Below are 20627 nucleotides of genomic sequence, written 5' to 3'. Positions count from 1 at the left end.
TCACTCCAGCCCCTTATCAGTTACTTTTTAAAGAATAATTAAAGGTAAAACTTTGAGCCCTACCCTTTTTTTGGTGTTTTTCATTAAGTCTGCAACTCTTCGTTTTTTTTTAAGCTGCTTTTGTTTGTTGTCAGATTCTTTTATAGGTGAACATATTTGTTGGACAATTTTTATATTCTGAGTTTGCTGGAGGTGATTTTTTTTCTGCGTCTCTTTGTCTGAAAGTTTTTTGCTTTCATCTCTGAAAATATGCCTTTCCGTCTGACAGTTTAAGTTTCTTTAGCAAGGCTTCTTATTCATGTAATTTTCAACGCAAAGTCCACCATAGGCTTTACTTTCTTTTTTAAGAAACCAGTCTTTTCTTCTTTCTGCTTTCCAGGTTTTTCTAGTTTTCTTCAGGTTTTTACTCTTGGCTATGAAAATATCTAAGATTTGGAAAAAAAAAACTTTGTTTTTGGAAAATGCTCATTTGTTATCTTTGCAATTATTACTTCTGTCTAGTTTTTCTTCTAGAACTCTTAAATATATACGTTGGAATATTTGATACAGCATTTAGTACAATATTCCCACAGTGCTTGCATTCCTCATTCTTTTTTCCCCTTCCTTGTAGTTTAGACAGGTTCTATGATCTTTTCTTCAAGTCTATCAATTCTTTTCTCAACTGTGTTATTTTCTGTTGAGGCTGTTGGATTTCTCTTTGTAACCATCTTTTTTATTTCTAGCATTTCTTTTTGTCTGTTCCATCACAGTTGTTTTAATCTCTCCTGTGTTTATGCATATTATCCACCTTTTCAAGTAGATTCTTTAACAAGTGAGTTATTTTTCCATTCCTTGTGTATTGGTTTCAACATTTGTGCTCTCTCTGAATCTCTTGATCTGTTTCTTTGCAGTGAGTTGTTTCCCCCTGATTTGGGAGGTGGGGTACTGTACTTTTGTATGTCTTTTCTTTTGGGAGGGGCTTCCAAACAGTGCTCAGTACTTAGGATCCTTGTCTAACTGGACTGGAGATTTATTTATTTATTTTGTTTCGGGGTCACACCTTGCTGTGCTCTAGCTTTGTGTTAAGGGATCACTTCTGGCAGTGCTTGAGGGACCATATGAGATGCCGGTGGTAGAACCCAGGTCAGTCATGTGCATGGTAACTGCCCTACCTGCTGTGCTATCACTTGGACCCTGGGCTGGGGGTTTAACACAAGGGCCTGAGGGACCTACCCCGGGACACCTGGGGTCTTCCAGGGCTGCAACTGGCAAAACTTGGTGAACTGTTTGTTGCTGAGAATCAAAGCATTGTATTATCTCTCAGTCCCTGTCTTGTATCTTTTTATTGAATATCAGCATCATATGTGACACAGTTAGGAGTGTGGCAAGCCGTATTTATGTTTGGAAACCTGAGCACCTCTTAATTCTGTCTGGTATTTGTGTGGAAGTTTGGGTTAATCACGTTGGAGCTAAGATGCCTTTGTATCATGTTGCTATTTCTTTTTTCATTCCCTGAAAATATTTGTGTGCTGGACTTGAGTCTCTTTAAATTCCTTTGTGTACTTGACACATTCCTTTCCATTTACTATTATCTCCTACAGAAATTGTTTCACAAAGTCTTTCTTTGTGTGTGTGTGGCGGGGGGGGGGGGGGAAGAGGGGGTCATCCTGCCAGTGCCAGCGTTTGGCCAGTGCCATCGTTTGGGGCATCATGGGGTGCCCCACTGACTGGGATGGAAGCCAGGGCCTCACATGTGTCAGCATGTGCTTTACTGTAAGCCACACAGAGACCTCCAGTGTCTCTCATTTTCACCCCTTATCTCTCTGAGGCAGTTTCACCGTTTGGCTAGGAATTTGCCTGGCCTGGCCCAGTCTGGTCACTGGAGAAGCTTCTGTGGTATCAGCGATGTCCTGCAGGCAACGGAGATCCTAGGCCCAGGGCCAGTGCTGGCAGATGGGCTCTTGGTCTATGGCCTTTCCGGGTTCCTGGCATTGTCTTGGACAGCGGTTCCCCTACTCCTGCGTCTTGTTGATCTTTCTGTCTTCGTCGGGATCCTTTACTTTCCAATCTTGAACCCTGACTCCTCTGCTTGCTTCCAGTGTATCGTTAAGCCCTGTAGAGAGATTGTCTACAGGATTCCGTTAGATTCTCAGGCTTGTCCTACACGCAGGTGTGCCTATGATGGTAGCAGTTGTTCTACTAAAGAGAAACAAGTAGTTTGGGGTTTGAATGAAGGGAAAAGGCATTGCATCCCGGTCACCGCATACTCAGTGATCTTACCAACTCTTTCTTTTCACTACCCATCCCAGAGTGATTTGATCTTATTGGTTTGGGGGCTCCACCTGGCGGGGCTCAGGGCTGACTCTTGGCTCTGTGCTCAGGGATCACTCCTGGTGGGACCCAGCAGACCATGTATTGTGCCAGAGAAGGAACCCAAGTGTGCCACATGCAAGGCAAGTGCCTTACTAGCTGTACCATTGGTCCCTGGCTTGCCGTAGTGATTCTATACATCATGATTTCATAAAGAATGCGGTTGGAATGTGAACAAGAGCACTTTTCTCAAAATAGTTATCAGTGGAATTATCAGACAACTGCAGAAATCTAAATGGTGGGGCCAGAAAGGTAGTACAGGGGCTGAGGCACGTGCCTGGTATGTGACTGATCCCAGTTTGATTCTGGCACCACATGGTCCCCTGAGCATTTCTGGGTACATCTTCAGACTCTCACATCGAACCTTTGGCCTCTTTGGTTGAGGACTGCTGGGTGGAGCCCTTGTGTCTCCTGTGAACATCTTGGGGAAGCAGAGCGATCTCAGCCTCAGGGATCATCTTGTTCCTACAATAAATTGGTAGGTGGGCATTAGATGCTCTGTATTGTCATGCTGACAATTTGTCCAGGCTCAGATTGTCAGAATGGAAGTCTCTGCACTTCTCTTGGCCCCAAGGTGGCTGTTGTGACCCAAGCTATCGTGCTGTTATTCCAGGTGGGGAATCACAAGGCATCAGGACATTAGGGTGTGCTAGCTAGTGAACTTATTTCTCACGAGAGCTTGAGGCTATGAGTTCTTCAGTCTGTATAAAACTATGGGTAGGTGATAAATGTCCTTTAGCTGCCCGGGTGTGTTTTCTACCCACCACAAGGTCAGTGTTCTAGTACTCATGGGATGGACATAGGGGGCCACTTGTCTCTTGGACAGTCACAATAATAATAATAATAATAATAATAATAATAATAATAATAATAATAATAATAAGATAGGTTATTTTTCTTACTGAATGTTTTAGAAGCACCCTTTGTTGAAGGCTAATTGTGTTGCCAGAGCACACACATGCCCAGTAGTCTAAGATTGAAATGTAATTGCATTCCAAGTAGGGACTCTAGACTCCTCCTGTGAAAAATCAACATTATTTCACATGCAAGCAGCTGAAGTACAGATTGATTTGCTTTAATATAACTTATTTCATTGATATGGATGTTTTATTTGCTGAACCGTTTCTGAATAAATCATAGACAGTGTGCTAATTTACTGATAAATATTTCACTATTCTAAGTAGCCGTAGTATCAATTTGGCATTCAATGGGAAGAAGTTATTTTTTTCATGTCTCCTCATTCTGACTCATATTCCAATTACTCCCATGTTCTATAAAATGTTTTTTATACTGGTTTATGATTGAAATAGAAACTAGTAAAAGGCCACCCTCTACACTTCAGTTTGTTTCCAAGGTATTTTTCACAGACCTCCTCTTTCCACAGCCTCACACCCCCTTTTTAAATAAGAGTGACTTTGGGGAAACAATTTCTAGGTCAATTGCTTCATAGTCTTGATTTGCTTGTTTTCCTTGCACTTTCTTTCATGTGCTTCTCAACTGTTTCAGAAGGTTTCTTTGAATCCAGAAGCACTAGGTAAGTTTGACAATAATCTGTCATGAAGAAATATTTGACTTCATCCTGCCTTTAGCAGGGGTGCATTATATTGTTTTCCCCATGGGCAAGTAAGCATGCTGCTGTTGCAAATGTGCTTTGAACCGAACCAGTAAATTTTGGACCTGATACTGTATGAGAATCTAATTCACTATCAACCTTTCATCTAATGGGTTTTGCATCTATTGATAATCCTTGTCTAGCCAGTTATTTTATAGGAAATTTCAAAATTATGATTTAGCACAAGCAAGCATTCCTTGTTTTTTATTTTTTTGGAAGTTGCTGTTTCTTTGTGAAGAAGACATTTTCATCTGGGTATCCTGAATCCAGGCTATTGAAAAAGCAGTCTTTCAGATTGCATATCTTTGGCTTGTATGGGGAGTCGGGGTGGGATGGGAGGGGGAGATGGGAATTTGCAGGAGACCAGAACTCCTTTTTCAGAACAGAGTTTACTGGGTGAAAAGGCTGATGGATGATGGAGGGGTGGGGGAGGGGACTCGTGCTTGAACACGGTGGGAGGAGTGCAACGCAGAAGTGATGAGGGTTTTTATGCTGCCAAGAAGGCTGCATTCAGCTCCCAGAATGGCCTTTTTGGGGTTTGCTGATTGGCACCAGGAGCCATGCCTGGTGGGCATCAGGACACATGGCCTCCCGGAGAAGGCAGAGCTTCTCATTAGCGCCACCCCAAGGAGGGAGGAAGTATAACGCACCGGTAGCTTGATACATTGTAGGCGGCAGTGAGCTGCGTTGTTAACACACACAATCCCCACCTCCCCTTTTCCCCCACTGCTGATTAGCTACAAGTATGAGTTTGTGTTGGGGGTTTGGTGTAACTTCTCCTTGGATAGCTTAAAATGTAGATTTCTTTCTTATCACTAATTAAAAAAAATACCCTCAGATGTCGAGTAGGTCAATATACCTATATGTGATTTAAATCTTGCGAGTAGGTCAATTTTCTTATATGTGATTTAAATCTTGATGACTAGTATAAAACCTTTATTTTTCATTCCACTGATTGAAAATGGTTACATTGGCAACGTTAGATTGTTCCAATGAAAATATTTAATTATACAGAGATTGGGGGGTGTGTGCTCTACACCTTCCTCCCATTAGCATCAAAGCCTAGTAGGTTTGACGCTCACTGAGGTAAAGGAAGCCTAGTCTTAATCAGACTTTCCTTAGCAAATGGTTCGTGCGTCGAGCAGTGTGTCCAGTGAAATGACAAGAAAGTGCTCTCTGTAGAGTCCATGCAACAGGGAACCAAGAGTCGAGTTGTGGGTGAGTGTCTGGTGCTGTCATTTTTCGGCTTCAGAGGGAACATGAACTTTTAAATATCATGGATTCATCTAAAAACAAACAGAAACTGTTTTAAATATCCTCCTTTCTTACAAGTATGATGGGCAATTAAGATTGAGCATGAATATTTTCATAATCTTGCAGTCAAAAAGTCTCAGGTTTACTTGGTCATGTCATTTTTATCATACCTTCTCTGACATTCTTTGAAGGGATTCCGTCGAGTCTGAGAATCAAATAGAGTCATAAGTTTTAGTTCTTAAGGTGTCTATTTTTATGTAGAAATTGAAGCTGTAGGCTGAGGTATAAAATGTATTCCTTATGATGGGCCAAGGGAAAACTTGGAAAATAAGTATCACTGTTTCACTGTATCACTGTCATCCCATTGCTCATCGATTTGCTCGAGCAGGCACCAGTAACATCTCCATTGTGAGACTTGTTCTTACTGTTTTTGGCATGTCAAATATGCCACGGGGACCTTGCCAGACTCTGCCGTGCGGGCAAGATACTTTTGGTAGCTTGCCGGGCTCTCCGAGGTCAGAGGAATCGAACCCAGGTTGGCCGTGTGCAAGGCCCTACCTTCTGTGCTATCACTCCAGCCTGGAAAATAAGTATTTATTATAATTTGATGACGTGTGTCAATGAGAGACTTTTTCCACTAATAGCGAAGTGTTTGAAAGTCATAGTTCTGGTTCTTCTCTGAATTTTTAAAACTTCAAGTCCTTAAAGAATATAAATAGGCCGATATCTAAAGCAAGTTTTCCTCCCGATCTTTGTGCATTTATTGCATTTCCAGTTCTTTGAACACTGCTGACTTCAATGATTCATTTTTACGGGTCCAAATTGGGTCCACCTAGGGGACCTAGTGGCATAGCTAGGTGGGTCCTACTGGAAAAGAACTTTGATTAGCATTTCCTTCTGCAGTGGCTGATAGCTCTGAGCTCCATGACTAGCGGCGTGAACCATTGAATTATGTGTATAAATCCCAGGTCCTCAAATTGACTGCCAGAGGTTCACCTCCCTTGTCAGTCTGCCTTCTCGACTGACTCTCACGTAGTTTCCTCATTCAGTTCATCATGCAGAGTGATGAGTGACTCTGTGAATAGTTGCTGAATGTAGTTATGGAACCACTGGGAGGGAGGCAGGAGCTTCGGGGGCGCTGGGCAGTTATTGCTTATGGGGGTCCCACGGGCGCTTGATGAAGCACCTAAGCGCAGCTCACAGAACCAACTGCAGTTGCTGATTCTTCCTTTGACTTTTTTGGGGTGAATCCCTGGAACCAAGCGAGGGAATTTGACTCTGAGTCTCTGTTCACTGTGGAGTGGGGAAGTTCCCACCAAAGACTCTTTGGAGTGACCCAGAGTGGTTTAGTAAACATAAATAAATTCATCACTGTTCATCTCCATGATGCTTTCATGTCTAACGTGGCTTTTCATGACTGCTGTTGAATACTGGCTGGGTCCCCTTCTAGGGTGGGTTTGTAGCCCCCTAGAGCAGAAGCTGAGAGCCCAGCTGGAGCAGGAAGTGACGGGTGACACCTGGCAGCATCCTGAAGCAGAGCCAGCATCTGCCTTCTCTGCACTTGACACACAAGACTTGGTCTGAGTTTTTCAGTGATGTAAACTCTCAGCAGTTTCCCGGCTTCTGCGGGGTGCTGTGTTTGGGTCCTGGGGACATGTCGTTTCGACCTGTGGCATCTCTGCAGATACTTTCTGTCCCTAAAGTGACCTGAGAGCGCGGGTCTTCTGGCTCTGCTGCTATTTACGACTTCTCAGACTCTCTTTTCTTCATCGGTACATTTAGGAACTGGTGAGTTATTTACAGTTGCTCTAAGCTTTAAAATTTTACTCTTCCCAGGAGTACACTTGTCTGTTGGCCATTAAGTAAATTTATATAACTGGAAACACTGTTTCAGTGATTATTTTATTCCCAACATTGTTCATCAAGGACTCCAGGCAGTGACTCGGCAGACTTGAGTATATGCTTTGTCTATCAGCATTTTCCAGCCGAGCCAGGGAGGACCCCCGTGCTCCCACAGTCCCTTGATAAACCTCCAAAACCTGGCTCAGGGGCCAGACAGTGTAGCAGGTAAGGCACTTGCTTTGCATGTGCCCAACCCAGGTTAGATCCCTAACAACCCTTAAGGTTTCCAGAGCCTTTTCAGGGGTGATCCCAGAGCACAGAGCCAGGAATAAGCCCTGAGTACTTCTGGGTGTGGTCCCAAAACAAAACAATCAAACAAAAACCTAAAAAGCCGCTAAAACCCAGGGTCCATTCATCAGACACATTCAATTTTGTTGTTGTTTCTTCCCCCACCTCCCTTGAAGGAAGGACCTCCCCAAGAAGGGTCCTATTCATGGCTGGGGGAAGCACTCAAGGGCATGTGTGCAAAAAGTCTTGTGTCTTTTGCACAGGCTAGACACACACAAAATCGGGGACAAATACGGCCCCATTGTCTGTGTCTCCAGCCCCTGCACTAGCTGCCAGAGGGAAGAGTGGGTGTCAGTCACTCACCCCTGCATCTGCTGGGTACATCAGGACAGCGGCAGCAGGCACTCACCATGCCAGATAAGAATCCCAGCTGGGAACTGGTCACGGTGCTGCCCCCCATGTGGCTCGGCCCAGACAGTCATTTGCATCAAGGGATGATTCTGCACTTGAACACAGGCCTCCGGCCCCTTCTCCTGCCGGGTCCTTGGAGTGCGGGCTGGGAAGACTCTGGCTGTCTGGGTCCCTGGACTCTTTGAAAGACTGGCAGGAGAACTGAGTCTTTCCGAACACCTCTCTCTGGTTTGTGATTGGGATGAGTTTATGAGTTTTCTGGGACCCGGTCGATTTACTTCCTTGGGTGGGAGTGTCTCTCCTCAATGCTCCCTTTGCCTTTTAAGCCTCCTTGCCAGAGGTGACAGCGGATCAGTGTCCGGTACTTATCATTATTTGAATGTTAAGCAATTTAACCATTTTTTTTTAATCTTGACTCTCCTGGTATCATATTAGATTATTTTAAATATGTAAATATTTTGTGTTGTATAAACTAGTATTTTAAATGTCTTTTGGTCCTTGATATGATGTTCTGAAGAAAAAAGATTTCAGAAAGAGAAATAATAGATAATTAGAATGACTTTTTTTTTTTTGATCAGGGTGAAAAGTTTGGACCATTTACTGGAGAGAAGAGAATGCCTGAAGACTTGGATGAGAATATGGATTATAGGCTAATGTGGGAGGTGAGGATGTGACTTTTATGTTCAGTATTTTAAATATTTCTCTTTTTGTGGAGTGGGTTTATTTTTTTAATGTAAAATTGTATTACATTTATGCTGGAGTGATAGCATAGTGGGGTAGGGCGTTTGCATTGCATGCAGCCGACCCGGGTTCGATTCCTTCGTCCCTTTCGGAGAGCCTGGGAAGCTACCAAGAGTTTCCCCCCTGCATGGCAGAGCCTGGCAAGCTACCCATGGCATATTTGATATGCCAAAAACAGTAGCAACAAGTCTCACAATAGAGACATTACTGGTGCCCGCTTGAGCAAATCAATGAGCAATGGGATGACAGTGAAAGTGACAGTAATTACATTTAGGTTACATGTCACAATAGTGTCAGTATTTATATAATCGATGCACATAATTACTGCACGCCCCTCCAAAGCACCCAGGATGCTACACCCTGTGACCTTCTCTTTATATTATTTAATATCTTTAGAAGGCTTCATGACCAAATATTGATACCACTTAACTAGCATCATGCATAGAAATGCAATTTTAAGGTTCCTGAGTAACTGAACAATTTAGCATTAGAGAATTCTACTCTTTAATAACATTGAAAAACTCAAAAAGAAATACTCTTTAGTGGCATTAAAGAGAAGTATCTTGCTAGATGATTCTTCGAGAGCACTGATGCTTATAATTCACATTGTCAAAGAATTTTTGCACATGAGACGATGTTTGTATTTCAGGATACGCATGCTCTTAATCTGGATGTAGAATTTTATTTCTGTAAAAACATTCCTGAACTTTGGCTTTCCAATTGCAGGTTCAATTGCATAGAAGCTATTTTTTACCCCATGTTTGAATGAAAACCACACCTTAAAATGTTCCTTCCCCTTAAATACCTTTATTTATTTAAAGGACTTTGACATGGTACACAGTGCAATATGTATAGATGGTACTGACGAAAAGTATGATCTTAAAATCAGGAAGGGAAAGATACTAGACAGGTGAATTACACAGACATCTTGAATGCTGTGGCATTCAAGATACTTCTTTCTAATACTCACTATTTAGTACTGAGGGTCTCATGATAAAGTAAATCAGCAATATGGAGAAGTACTTACATGGCATAGAATTAGCTCAAATTATTGTAAGGTGGAAGAAGATTCTAGAAAGTTTTCCAGTGTGCAGTGGAGAGAAAATGGAAATCATGCAGTTATCACTATAATTTGAGAAGTGTCAAGTAGTTTTGATACTGCCTGAATTTAATCGTGGTGTGTTTTGTTTTGGGACCACACTGATGATGCTCAGGACTTACTCAGGGCTCTGTGCTCAGGGATCACTTCTAGAATGACTCAGGAGGATCATGTGGGCTGTGAGGATTCCTCCCAGGGTTGCCTGCATGCAATGCAAGGCAAGTGTCCCATCTGCTCTACTATTGCTCTAGTCCCTTTTGTTTATTTTTACAAAATCAAAATGTTTCGAAGACTCCGGTTACTGAGGATTCAGTCCTTGGCACTCCATTTCTGTCAGGAGTGAGTCCTGAGTACTGCCAGTTATGGTCCAAAAAAGCAAGAAAAAGAATAAAAATTTTAAGTTATATTTAAAAAATCAACTATTTTCGGGGCTGGAGAGATACTACAACAGGTAGGGCGTTTGCCTTGCATGCGGCTGACCCAGGTTCAATTCCCAGCATCCCATATGGTCCCCTGAGCACCACCAGGAGTAATTCCTGAGTGCAGAGCCAGGAGGAACCCCTGTGCAATGCCAGGTGTGACCCAAAAAGAAAAATAAATCAACTATGTTCAAAGTTGTTGTTTCTGAAATTTTCAGTGTGTGTTCAGATTAGCGTTTTCCACACTTTGTCATGTGTTTTGCTAAGCAAATAATGACTATAATTTTTATTTTGAAAACAAAACGGTTTTCCTTGTAGGAAATTTAGGAGACAACTTTTGTACCATTATCTAGCTGAGAGTGCATGAGGAGATATTTAAGTTTTACTTTATTCCTGTGTCTTATCAGAGTCTTCCCATTATTATTTGCTTGTCTAAGCTGGCAACCCTCAGTTGTCTCAGAAGGCTGCTGATTTTTCATTTTCTATTCAGATATTATAACACGTAATGCTTGCTATTCTCTATTTGATTTTACCTCTTCTTTTATGAGCTTATTTTGAATAAGCAACACTTAAATTTCCGACCTAACTTGGAACAGGCCTGATAAAGAGCCTCTTTATCTTCTTCAGTCCCGCTCCTTGCACATAGAACCTCTGATCTCTTTAACTTTTTGATGAATTTGCCCTCCCTTCCCCACTTCTGCTTTTTCCTCTCGGTAGTCTCATCTTCATTTATATTGGACTGTCAGCGTCTCTCTGCTCTGTCCCTTGTGCTGCTGCGTGGGGCAGAGGAAAGACCTGTCCCTGGTATGTCGTATTGGGTCATTTAAAAACCCATCAGCACCTCCAGTAGCAAAGATTTATTGCCTGGAGCTTTAATTCTTTTCCTTATTAAATGAACAGAGTGAACTGCTTCTCAGCTTTGAGCTCTGCCTTTAAAGTTCTTTTTATTTCTGCTTTGGTGGTGCCAGGATTCTGAAGGAGCACAGAGGAAGGAGAGTAATTGGTCTTAGTACAGTTGTCCCTTTCTGGGAGACTTTGAAACCTCTCAAAGAGATTCAGTGAGATTCTTCCTCCGGGGCAGGGTGCAGGAGTAGTTATGGAAATCATTTCTAATCTGCCCCATAGCCATGGAGCTCACTACCCACAGCTCTCACATGGGCACCGAGGCATCGCTATGGAAAGTGAGTCACACACTGGTGGTAGTGTCGACCTTCCACACCCCGGATGAGTCTGGTGGTGATACGGAGAGATGTAAAAAATGTAATAAGCCAAGAACATTTTTCTCAGATGAGACCTTGCAAGCACAGACATGACTCTTGAGAACAGCTGTAAATAATAGATTGAGTATATGAGGACAACAAAGAGCGGTTAAAAGAAGGCTAGAGAGGGAAGAAGTTCGGACGGGTGCATTGGTATTCTCTAGCATCTTCTCTTGGAAAGGTGCTTATATGGTGCTAATACGGGATTTGGATAAGCGGCTGAAATCTGCGCTCTGCCCCATTCAGAGGGCTAGTGTTTGAGCACAAAGAAACAGGTAGCTTTTTTGTTTGGAGGACAGTATTGGGGAGCCTAAGGGATTCAGAAATATTGCTGGACTCCTGAACACACTGTGGGAATGCAGCAGTTGCTCATAGCTTGGCAGGATGCTATGAAATTAAGCTGACCACTTTCCAAAGGACTGTGCTGTGGGGAGTGATACTCCGTTGTGTCTGTGTCCCATAATTTCTTTAGCCAGTCTTTTATTCTTGGACTTGGGTTATTTCCAGATGTTCAGTAGCGTATTACATCAGTTTAACTAAATGATCTAAGATAATAGTGAAAGTATTTTTTCCTAGTATGATGGGTTTCCTTTATTTCACTGTGATACATTACTGCAGCACAGAGATTAGCGTGTTAAACTGTCATGACAGAGATATGTGGACATGCAGAACGTGGCATATGGTGTCGGAGCATGTCCTTAATAATCCTATAGAGGAGCACAGTTCATATTCCCATCATGTAACTGGACCAGCCTCACTGTCACTCAGACAGGGCATGACAGTTCCAAGCGGGCCTTGAGGACTGACATGTGAGTTCTAGACATCAACGTGGCGAGGATTACAGTTCTTTGGAAGAACAGAAAGTTCACGCTCTTGAGATTTCACAGAAGGATTTTAGACCTCAAACACAGTGGGTGCATTTGTATTTACTTCCAGGGCTAAATCTGATGCTTCCCTCAGATCTGTCTTATGCCTCCAGTTGAATTCAACCCAGCCTGGAATTTTTCCTGCACTGAAGTTCTTCCCAGCCATTCAAGGTCATTGGGCCCATTTGATTCCAGGATGAAAGGTCTGACTAGGTCCAACACCCGTCAGTCAGGCTGATGGTACTTAAATACATCAGGCCTGTATTTAGCTATGAGGCTAAAATTCCTATTAGCTGTCTGAACTAAGCTTGACAAACATTTCTGTTTCTTCACCAAGAGAATAAAAAGCAAGGTACAGCATGTAAGTCTGGAAGAGGACATTTAGAATATATTAACTACACAAGGGCTGGAGAGATAGTATAGTGGAAGGCACTTGCCTTACATGCAGCATGCAGCAGGCCCTGGTTCTACCCCCTGCACTGCATTTGGTTCCCCCGAGTCCCCCAGCACCTCCAAAACGATCCGTCTAGGGGCTGGAGTGATAGCACAGTGGGTAGGGCGTTTTGCCTTGCACGCGGACGACCCGGGTTCGATTCCCAGCATCCCATATTGTCCCCTGAGCACCGCCAGGAGTAATTCCTGAGTGCAAAGCCAGGAGTAACCCCTGTGCATTGCCAGGTGTGACCCAAAAACAAAACAAAACAAAACAAAACGATCCGTCTAGTCAGCAGTAAGGCTCTGAGAGCCATTGTGTGTGACCCCCCCCCAAACCAAAAGGAATTGCAAGCTGATTCTTTTGAAAAAGGGAAAATGATTAAAACACTTGAAGAGTCACTTCACACAAGAAATTCGAGTAGCAAATAAGCACATACAGATGATCAAGTCTGGTGTCCTCTGGGAAATGCAGTCCCAAAACATGAGATGCCTTGGTCTGTTCATCTGAACAACTAAAGTTAAAATGGCATATATCATTTCCAATGTCTGTAGGGATTATTAAAAATGTTAATTGCTTCTGTGTTTTCAAAAGAGTACAATGGCTTTGGTAAATCACTTACCGGAACTCCTAGAGCTGAATACATGTGTCAGAATTCAGCAGTTCCATGAAGCATATTTTCAGTAGAAATGCACTCACATGCTTACTAAATCTAATACAGGTCCTCTTTATATATACATATATTGTATATATTATATACATATATACATATGTTGTATATGTGTATATTCATATATCTATGTGAAGGATTGTTCATAATGTTCCCAGCAGAAGTTGATCCACATGTAATAATTAAAATGCCCTCCTACAAGTAAACAGACAAATGCATAGTGGGATGCTCATGAATTGCAGTAGCATAAAGCCTTATTATAATAAAAGTTTTGTAATTATGTGCTTAGTGTCATCATGGCCAATCTTGAAGCTGGAGACAGGAAGTATAGTCTGTGTGATTCCATTTCACATAAAGTACAGACACAGGTAACATTAACAAGTGAAACGTTAAATCAGGATTTTTCCTGTATAAAAACTGCATTGTGATCACCACCAAAAAACCCCCCCCCCAAAAAACAAACCCCAAAACCCTCTAGTTTCCATCGATTACCATACAATTGGTCCATTTTACTGGATTTACCCATCTCTCTTCCTCTTTTACTTCTATAGCCAGTTTTGTGGGACACTTTCTTTCATCTGTTATATCATGAAGCCATCAGTTATATGATGTGCTAGTTACATGAGTGTCTTTAGGAGAATTCATTGACTCAGGCAACTGAAAGTTGTGCTTTTCTTTAATGTGTCAACCGGAAGTTTATTTTAGCAATAGGACAACAAGATTGCTGAGGCCATCAGCACCTACTTGCTGAGACCTCAGCAATGACAGTTCTGCCAAGTGAGGAGCGCAGAAATCACAGGAATGCCTGTGAATTTAGGTTATTCGGAGGATAGAAAGAACCAGTGAGACTGGAGCCTCGGGTGAAGGACGATTACAACACAAGTGTCTCATTTGTGATTTTATTTTGGAGGGGAAGACACAACTGGTAGTGTTCAGTGCTTTCTGCTGGCTCTGTGCTTAGAGTGACAGTTAGAGGGGTCATGTAGTGTCAGAAGGAAGCTGATGGAGGACTTCTGTCCAGAGAATGGTCTGATGCTGTTCTTGCCTACCATGTCTGCTGTGTGGAGAACCGAATAAAGGAAGCTGTCAGCCATGATCCAGGAGTGTCTGTGTTAGCTTGGCCCTCAGCAGTGTGGTTACAGAGAAGGGGGTAGCTTCAGGTGTACATAACACTTTGGGGTACTAACACCTCGTTCGTGTAGGCCGGTATGTTGAAGGGAGAAAGTCAAGATGACTTGTGAGTGTTTGGTGTGAGCTCTACATGTGGAAGCTGGTGGGGATTTTGGGATGAGGCCATGGGTGAGTGAGGGGAGGTGCTGGGTGGTTTCCTAACTGCACTGTACACTTTGGTGACCAGACATTGTCTTTTTTTATCATTGCTCCTCAGATCTCAGAAGAGTATATGGAACCATAGTCTGTACTGATAAAACTTTCAATATTCAGTATTTCAAAATTATTGGTAGTCAATAAACTGAATAAACACAACACAGACACAGACACACATACACACACATATAGCATGGTAGCACCGTCCTCCCGTTGTTCATCGATTTGCTCGAGCGGGCACCAGTAACATCTCCATTGTGAGACTTGTTACTGTTTTTGGCATATTGAATGTGCTATGGGTAGCTTGCCAGGCTCTGCCATGTGGGCAGGATACTCTCGGTAACTTGCCGGGCTCTGCGAGAGGGATGGAGGGACCCAATCCAGGTCGGCCGCATGCAAGGCAAATGCCATTCCCGCTATGCTATCCCTCCAGTCCTTACACACACACACACACACACACACACACACACACATTCTTCTTGACATACTTAGAAAATACTTGTATTTTAAGGTTAGGCAACAACAACAAAAAATCTATTTATTCCCTTAGTGTTTTACTGCTTTGGATTTTCCTACTATGTCGACATTGATCTTTTCTTCCAGTGAAAATGTTGAGTTGACTGAATCATGGTTATTAAAGAGCCGGGTGACTGGATATTAAATCAGACAATTTGTTTAGATGTGTTTTTTCTTCCTTTGCAGTTATTTTGTGATTGCAGCTGTTTAGTTATTTGGGAACTTGATTTCGTACCAGGTTTGCAATGTGTTTTAGTTTTGAGGGGAAATGTTTTCAATTGTTTAAAGTCTTTTATTTTTCTTTGTTGTTTGTGGAAGCCCCTTTAGGTGTTTGGGACAAAGACATCTCCTGCCCAAATGTTTTTCTTTTGCAGACGATAACATTTTGTTTCGGGTTCCAAATGGAACCACTTAGAGTAGGCGTTAGTGGGGGATACCACGTGTAAGCCCTCAGGATGGCGGGCACCCCTGAGGCAAGCAGTGTAGCTGGGCGGGCCATTCTCTTGACACAGGCTAATTCAGGATAACACAGAAGTCATCACAAGTTTCTCATCTTCTAGAAGACCCATATTTGTTCTGTGGTCATGAAGTGCCTGTTCTTCACAAGATGAATCTTCTCTGGCCAATTTCTCTGCATCCAACTAGATCTGGTGAGATTAGAAGAGCACTGGGCGTCGGGGTGGAGAAGTTTGGGTAGAGGGAAAGAGACAGCTTTCTTTTTGGAGTGCCAGTTTGAACCTTCCCAGCTTACAGTGCCAGGTAGGAACTGAATCAAATAGCAGCAAATGACTGCATGGGGCTATGACCACAGCCACTGCAGCGTGTTTAGATAATGAGGACACTGTGTCAACTAAGACAGTCGGCGTTCTGCCCAGGGATGCGGCAGGCTGCAGGTGTCGTGGGTTTCATAACGTTGCCCAGCTACTGTTCACCTCCCCCCTGGGATGGCTCTCCTGGGTCTACATTCCGGACTGGTAGCAGGTCGCTGGCAAGGCTTCGATCAAGGGAGAAGGACGCTGCTTTCAGAGCCCTCTCCCTCCACCCTGTCAGATACCCGCCTTCTGTCCCACAACCTTTCCTGAACTAGTGGAGGGAATGCGACATCACCCAGAGCCTGGGGATTAGGGCAACATTTTCTCCAGTCGAATCACAGGAGCTGATGGACATTGCAAGAGTTTCGTATTTTGTGAGGAGAATGGGCAGAGTGTGTGCTCAGAGGTTGTGTCTCCTGTGACAATGACCACATGGATCCTTTTCTCGAGTTTGGACAATGTCTTGAATGTGTCTCTGCCCCGGAGGAAGGATTAGGACCTAGGTAGATGGGGGTGTGGGGCAGGGCTAAGGGTTCAGTTCTGACGTCTTTCCTTGTTGCCATGAACTCATTTGCCTGGAACAGAGAATGCATTCTCAGAGACAGTGTTCTGGGGACAATAGTTCTTAAAAGAAGATGCTTCTGGAAGTTCTTTAGAGAAGTTGAAACAAATGTTTCAAGTTGCAAGTACAATGAAGGGAGATCCCTCTATTAATCCTGTTGGTTTCCCAGATCTTAATTGTTCATTGTATGAGTCATGTAAATAAAAAGTTAGAACAATACACATGAGGTAAAAATCCTGTAGTATTTTTTCCTGTGTATCTCTTCTATCATGTTTTATGTATTTCACCATGTGGATTTGATTTCTTTGTTGTTGTTGGGTCACATCTAAGGGTTACTTTTGGCTCTGCAGAGAGAAATCCCTCCTGGTGCTCCTGAACTGTATGCGATGCTGGCATCAAACCGGGCAGGCCACATGTGAGGCAAATACCCTACCTGCTGTACTATCTCTCTGGCTCCAACCTGTGTGTATTTGAGACCAGCGGGAATGATCTGTATTGTTTTGGATATGTCATTTTAGGACAAGCAACACTAATATTGCATATCTAGTATACGGTCACGGCTAAAGCCTTATCTTTGCTAATAGCTTCTGCGTAAGTGAAGGCAGCATTTGTGATTTTTCTCTAGGGAGAGGGGCTTTGACCACAACCAGTTCTGCTCAGGGAGCACTCCTGGTAGTGCTCAGAGGATCATAAGTGGGACTGGAATTGGCTGCCTGCCAGGCCAGCACCTTACTCCTTGTATTATCTTAGGTCCCAGCGTTCACTTACCGTGAAACTTAACATCTGAGCCATCGATGTGTATTTTGGGAGCAAAATCTATAACTCTGCTGGAAACTTTGGTGGGGACTGTGTTTTAGTATGTACACACAAATAGAAATAAACTTGATTACCACTAATTTCGAACTGGAGTGATAGCACAGTAGATAGGGTGTTTGCCTTGCATGCGGCCAACTCGGGTTTGATTCCTCCGTCCCTCTTGGAGAGCCCGGTAAGCTACCGAGAGTATCCTGCCTCCACAGCAGAGCCTGGCAAGCTACCCACGGCATATTCAATATGCCAAAAGCAGTAACAACAAGTCTCACAATGGAGACGTTCCTGGTGCCTGCTTGAGCAAAGTGATGAACAATGGGATGACAGTGCTTTGGTACTACCACTAATTTCATGAGGCCCCTTTGTTTTGGTTTAGTGTTGTACATTCTGTATGTTCTGACGAATGTATAATACCATGCATTTACTCTTGCAGTTTTATATAGGATAGTTTCATTGTCCTAAAATTTCTCTGTAGCCTGCCTGTTTATCTCTCTCAATCTCTCCCCAGCTCTGCTCTCTTTACTGTCTGTAGAGTTTGTTCTTGTTCGAAAGGACATCTAGTCTGAATTATGTGGTTGGTATCTTTTACAGATTGGCCTACTTCCGGTATGTATGCATCTGAGCTTTATGGTGTGTGAGTGTGTGTGTGTGTGTGTGTGTGTGTGTGTGTGCGCACGCACGCATGTGTGTTTGTGTGTGATGAGACCGCTCATTCATTTTTATTGTATTAAGAGAATTTTGGGGTCTCCTAGCAGTGTCCGGGAGGTCCTGGGGCCCCTCCCAGTAGGTCTCGGCCAGCTCCACTGCAAGGCGGGCTTGAGGGTGGTGCTGCTCAGGTGAGGCCGTGAGATGCCGAGGTTTGCCCAGGACTCTGGGTAATCAGAGCTTGGGGCCTCCAGGGCTGCACCCAGCAACGCTTGGGGGACCATGTGAAGTTGAGGATCAAACCCGGGTCAGCCGCATGCCAGACATGCTCCTTAATCCCAGTAGTATTTCTCTGGCTCTGATTTATAAATTTTTTGCCATGAAAAGAATGTGCTGCAGGTTTTCCCTTTACTTATTCAATGGCATTGTGTTTGCCTCCATTTTTTCAGTAGTTGTGCATAAGCTGCTATGAACATTTGCGTGGATTTTTGTGGACATCTATTTTCAATTGATTTGTGGAATAGAACACCAAGGACAACCAGGTAGCATGATTCCTGAATCTTATAGAAGTATGCTTAGTTTTGTTAAAGACCGCCAAACTCGAAACAAACAAGCAGAACACAGAAAGGGCTGGAGAGAGCTCCGTGCCTGGCATGTGCACGCGCTGCAGGCAGGAACCCTTGTTAGGTGCCAGGCACCACCAGGAGTGACTCCTGAGTGCAGAACTTGGAGTCGTCACTGTGGAGTGTGGCACCACACAAAACACAGCAAAGACTACTAAACTGGTTCCAAAGTTTTCGTCCCTTTTCTTCATTTTCATCAGCAATGGATGAGAGTTCTTTGGCTCCAAGTCCTCTCAGGGTTGGGCGTTTTCTTCATTTTGGATTTTGGCCCTTGCGAGGTGTGTGCAGTGACGATTCACTGTGTTTGTAATTGCACTAGAACTTTCTCTTTGCTAAGGCTTGCAACCAATTGGACGTCTCTTTCTTTTTACAATTATGTACTACATGATTTATTTGAAAGTAGCACTGTCATCCCCTTGTTCATCGACTTGCTCCAGCGGGTACCAGTAGCGTCTCCATTGTGAGGCTTGTTTTTACTGTTTTTGGCATATTGAATATGCCACAGGTAGCTTGCCAGGCTCTGCTGTGTGGGCGGGATACTCTCAGTAGCTTGCCTGGCTCTCTAAGAGGGACGGAGGAATCGAACCTGGGTTGGCCTCGTGCAAGGCAAATACCCTACCCTCTGTGCTATCGCTCTAGTCCAGTAAAATTTCTAAATAAAAAAATTTAAATGTATTCAAATACTTTATTATGATCACACATGATACATATAAATGAATAGTTGTACATAAAGTGATAACTTTCACATTTAATTTTTAAAATCATTTTTAGTGCATAATTTTATTGTGATTGGAACATTTGATGTAAAATCTACATTTTAGGTTTAAGTCTCAGTCATATAATGCTCAAACACCCATCCCTTCACCAGTGCATATATTCCACCACCAAGAATCACAGTATCCCCCCCCCACCTCTCCAGCCCCCCACCCCGCCTGTGTAACTGGTAAATTTCACTTTACTTTCACTTTACTTTGATTACATTCAATATTTCAACAAAGCTTTGTAACTTTCCACATGGTGATTCAATAAAATAATAAATCAATTAAAAAAATAAATGCTTTAAATGAAAAAATAAAAAAATAAAATGTGAAAAAAATCTACATTTTATATATTTTCAGTTCACAACACAGTATTTTACATATAGATACAACAGTATTCAACAATCTCTAGAAATTAATCACCTTGAGCAACTGAAATTTGATTTTATTTTGTTTCTTTTCATTTGTAGTTTGTTTTTCTATGAGGCACTGTCACTCACAATAGTATTAAACTCATTATCTGATAGTATGCAGCAGTTAGCATGTAAACCTGGCTGACAAAGTTTCACAACAGTAAATGATTTGTCTTCTACTATTTTTGCTTGAACAGACCAGAGAGTTCTTCTTTCCTTCTGTTAATTGATTTATAATGTGATAAAACTTCTGACGCTTTCCACTGAGCGGAAATTGTTCTTTATCGGAGGATGATACATCCACAGGTAGTTGGGTATTAAAAACTTCCCACTAGCTGCACAATTAACATTTTAAAACATTCATACTGTGACATCGTTTTACTTCCCTTACTTTCTGAAAAACAGTTTGTATAAAATACATGCATTGACCGTGCCAATATTACCCTCCCAATAGCTTTCCTTTCCTCTCGGGGCATTTTTCTTCAGCAGTCTCTAACAGCACAGTGCTCTCTACCCATAGGATTCATGTTGTCTGTTGTTACACTTGGCTTCACAGTATTTCCATTCCCATCACGTTGGGCTTAGCGGCACCCTGTGAGCACAGTGCCCGAGGGTTAAATGGTTCAATTGCAATCCCCTAGTGGCATGTGCTGTGGAACAGTTTGTTGGTTGGGGGTCCTGTTGGTGCTCAGGGGTTGCTACGAGTGTGTGTGGGACTGGGGCTGGAGTCTAGACTCCGGCAAGCAAAGCGGCTGTCAGCCACTCCAGCTCCCTCCCAGCCCTGGTCTTGAATACATTTTCATGATGCTTATTTATATATATTCATCAAATCTTTTGTTCTTTCTGTTATTGTTGAGTTTTAATAATTTTTTGGAGGGTATAGATCTTGTCAGGTTACTCCCCCGGGCTTGTGATTTGT

General features: G+C 42.9%; 1 protein-coding gene across 1 annotated transcript in view; it reads left to right on the top strand.

The window, feature by feature from the left end:
* Positions 1-20627, top strand: part of PRDM5 (PR/SET domain 5) — a 173195-nt gene that overhangs the window by 7580 nt on the left and 144988 nt on the right. The window contains exon 2 of the mRNA XM_055142408.1: positions 8335-8418. Coding sequence (XP_054998383.1) covers positions 8335-8418 — 84 coding nt within the window. The remainder of the gene's footprint in view (positions 1-8334; positions 8419-20627) is intronic.

This window comes from Sorex araneus, chromosome 6 (genome assembly GCF_027595985.1).
Source record: "Sorex araneus isolate mSorAra2 chromosome 6, mSorAra2.pri, whole genome shotgun sequence".
NCBI lineage: Eukaryota > Metazoa > Chordata > Mammalia > Eulipotyphla > Soricidae > Sorex > Sorex araneus.
Note: the sequence above shows the minus strand (reverse complement) of the source record. Positions and strands in the feature narration are given on the sequence as shown.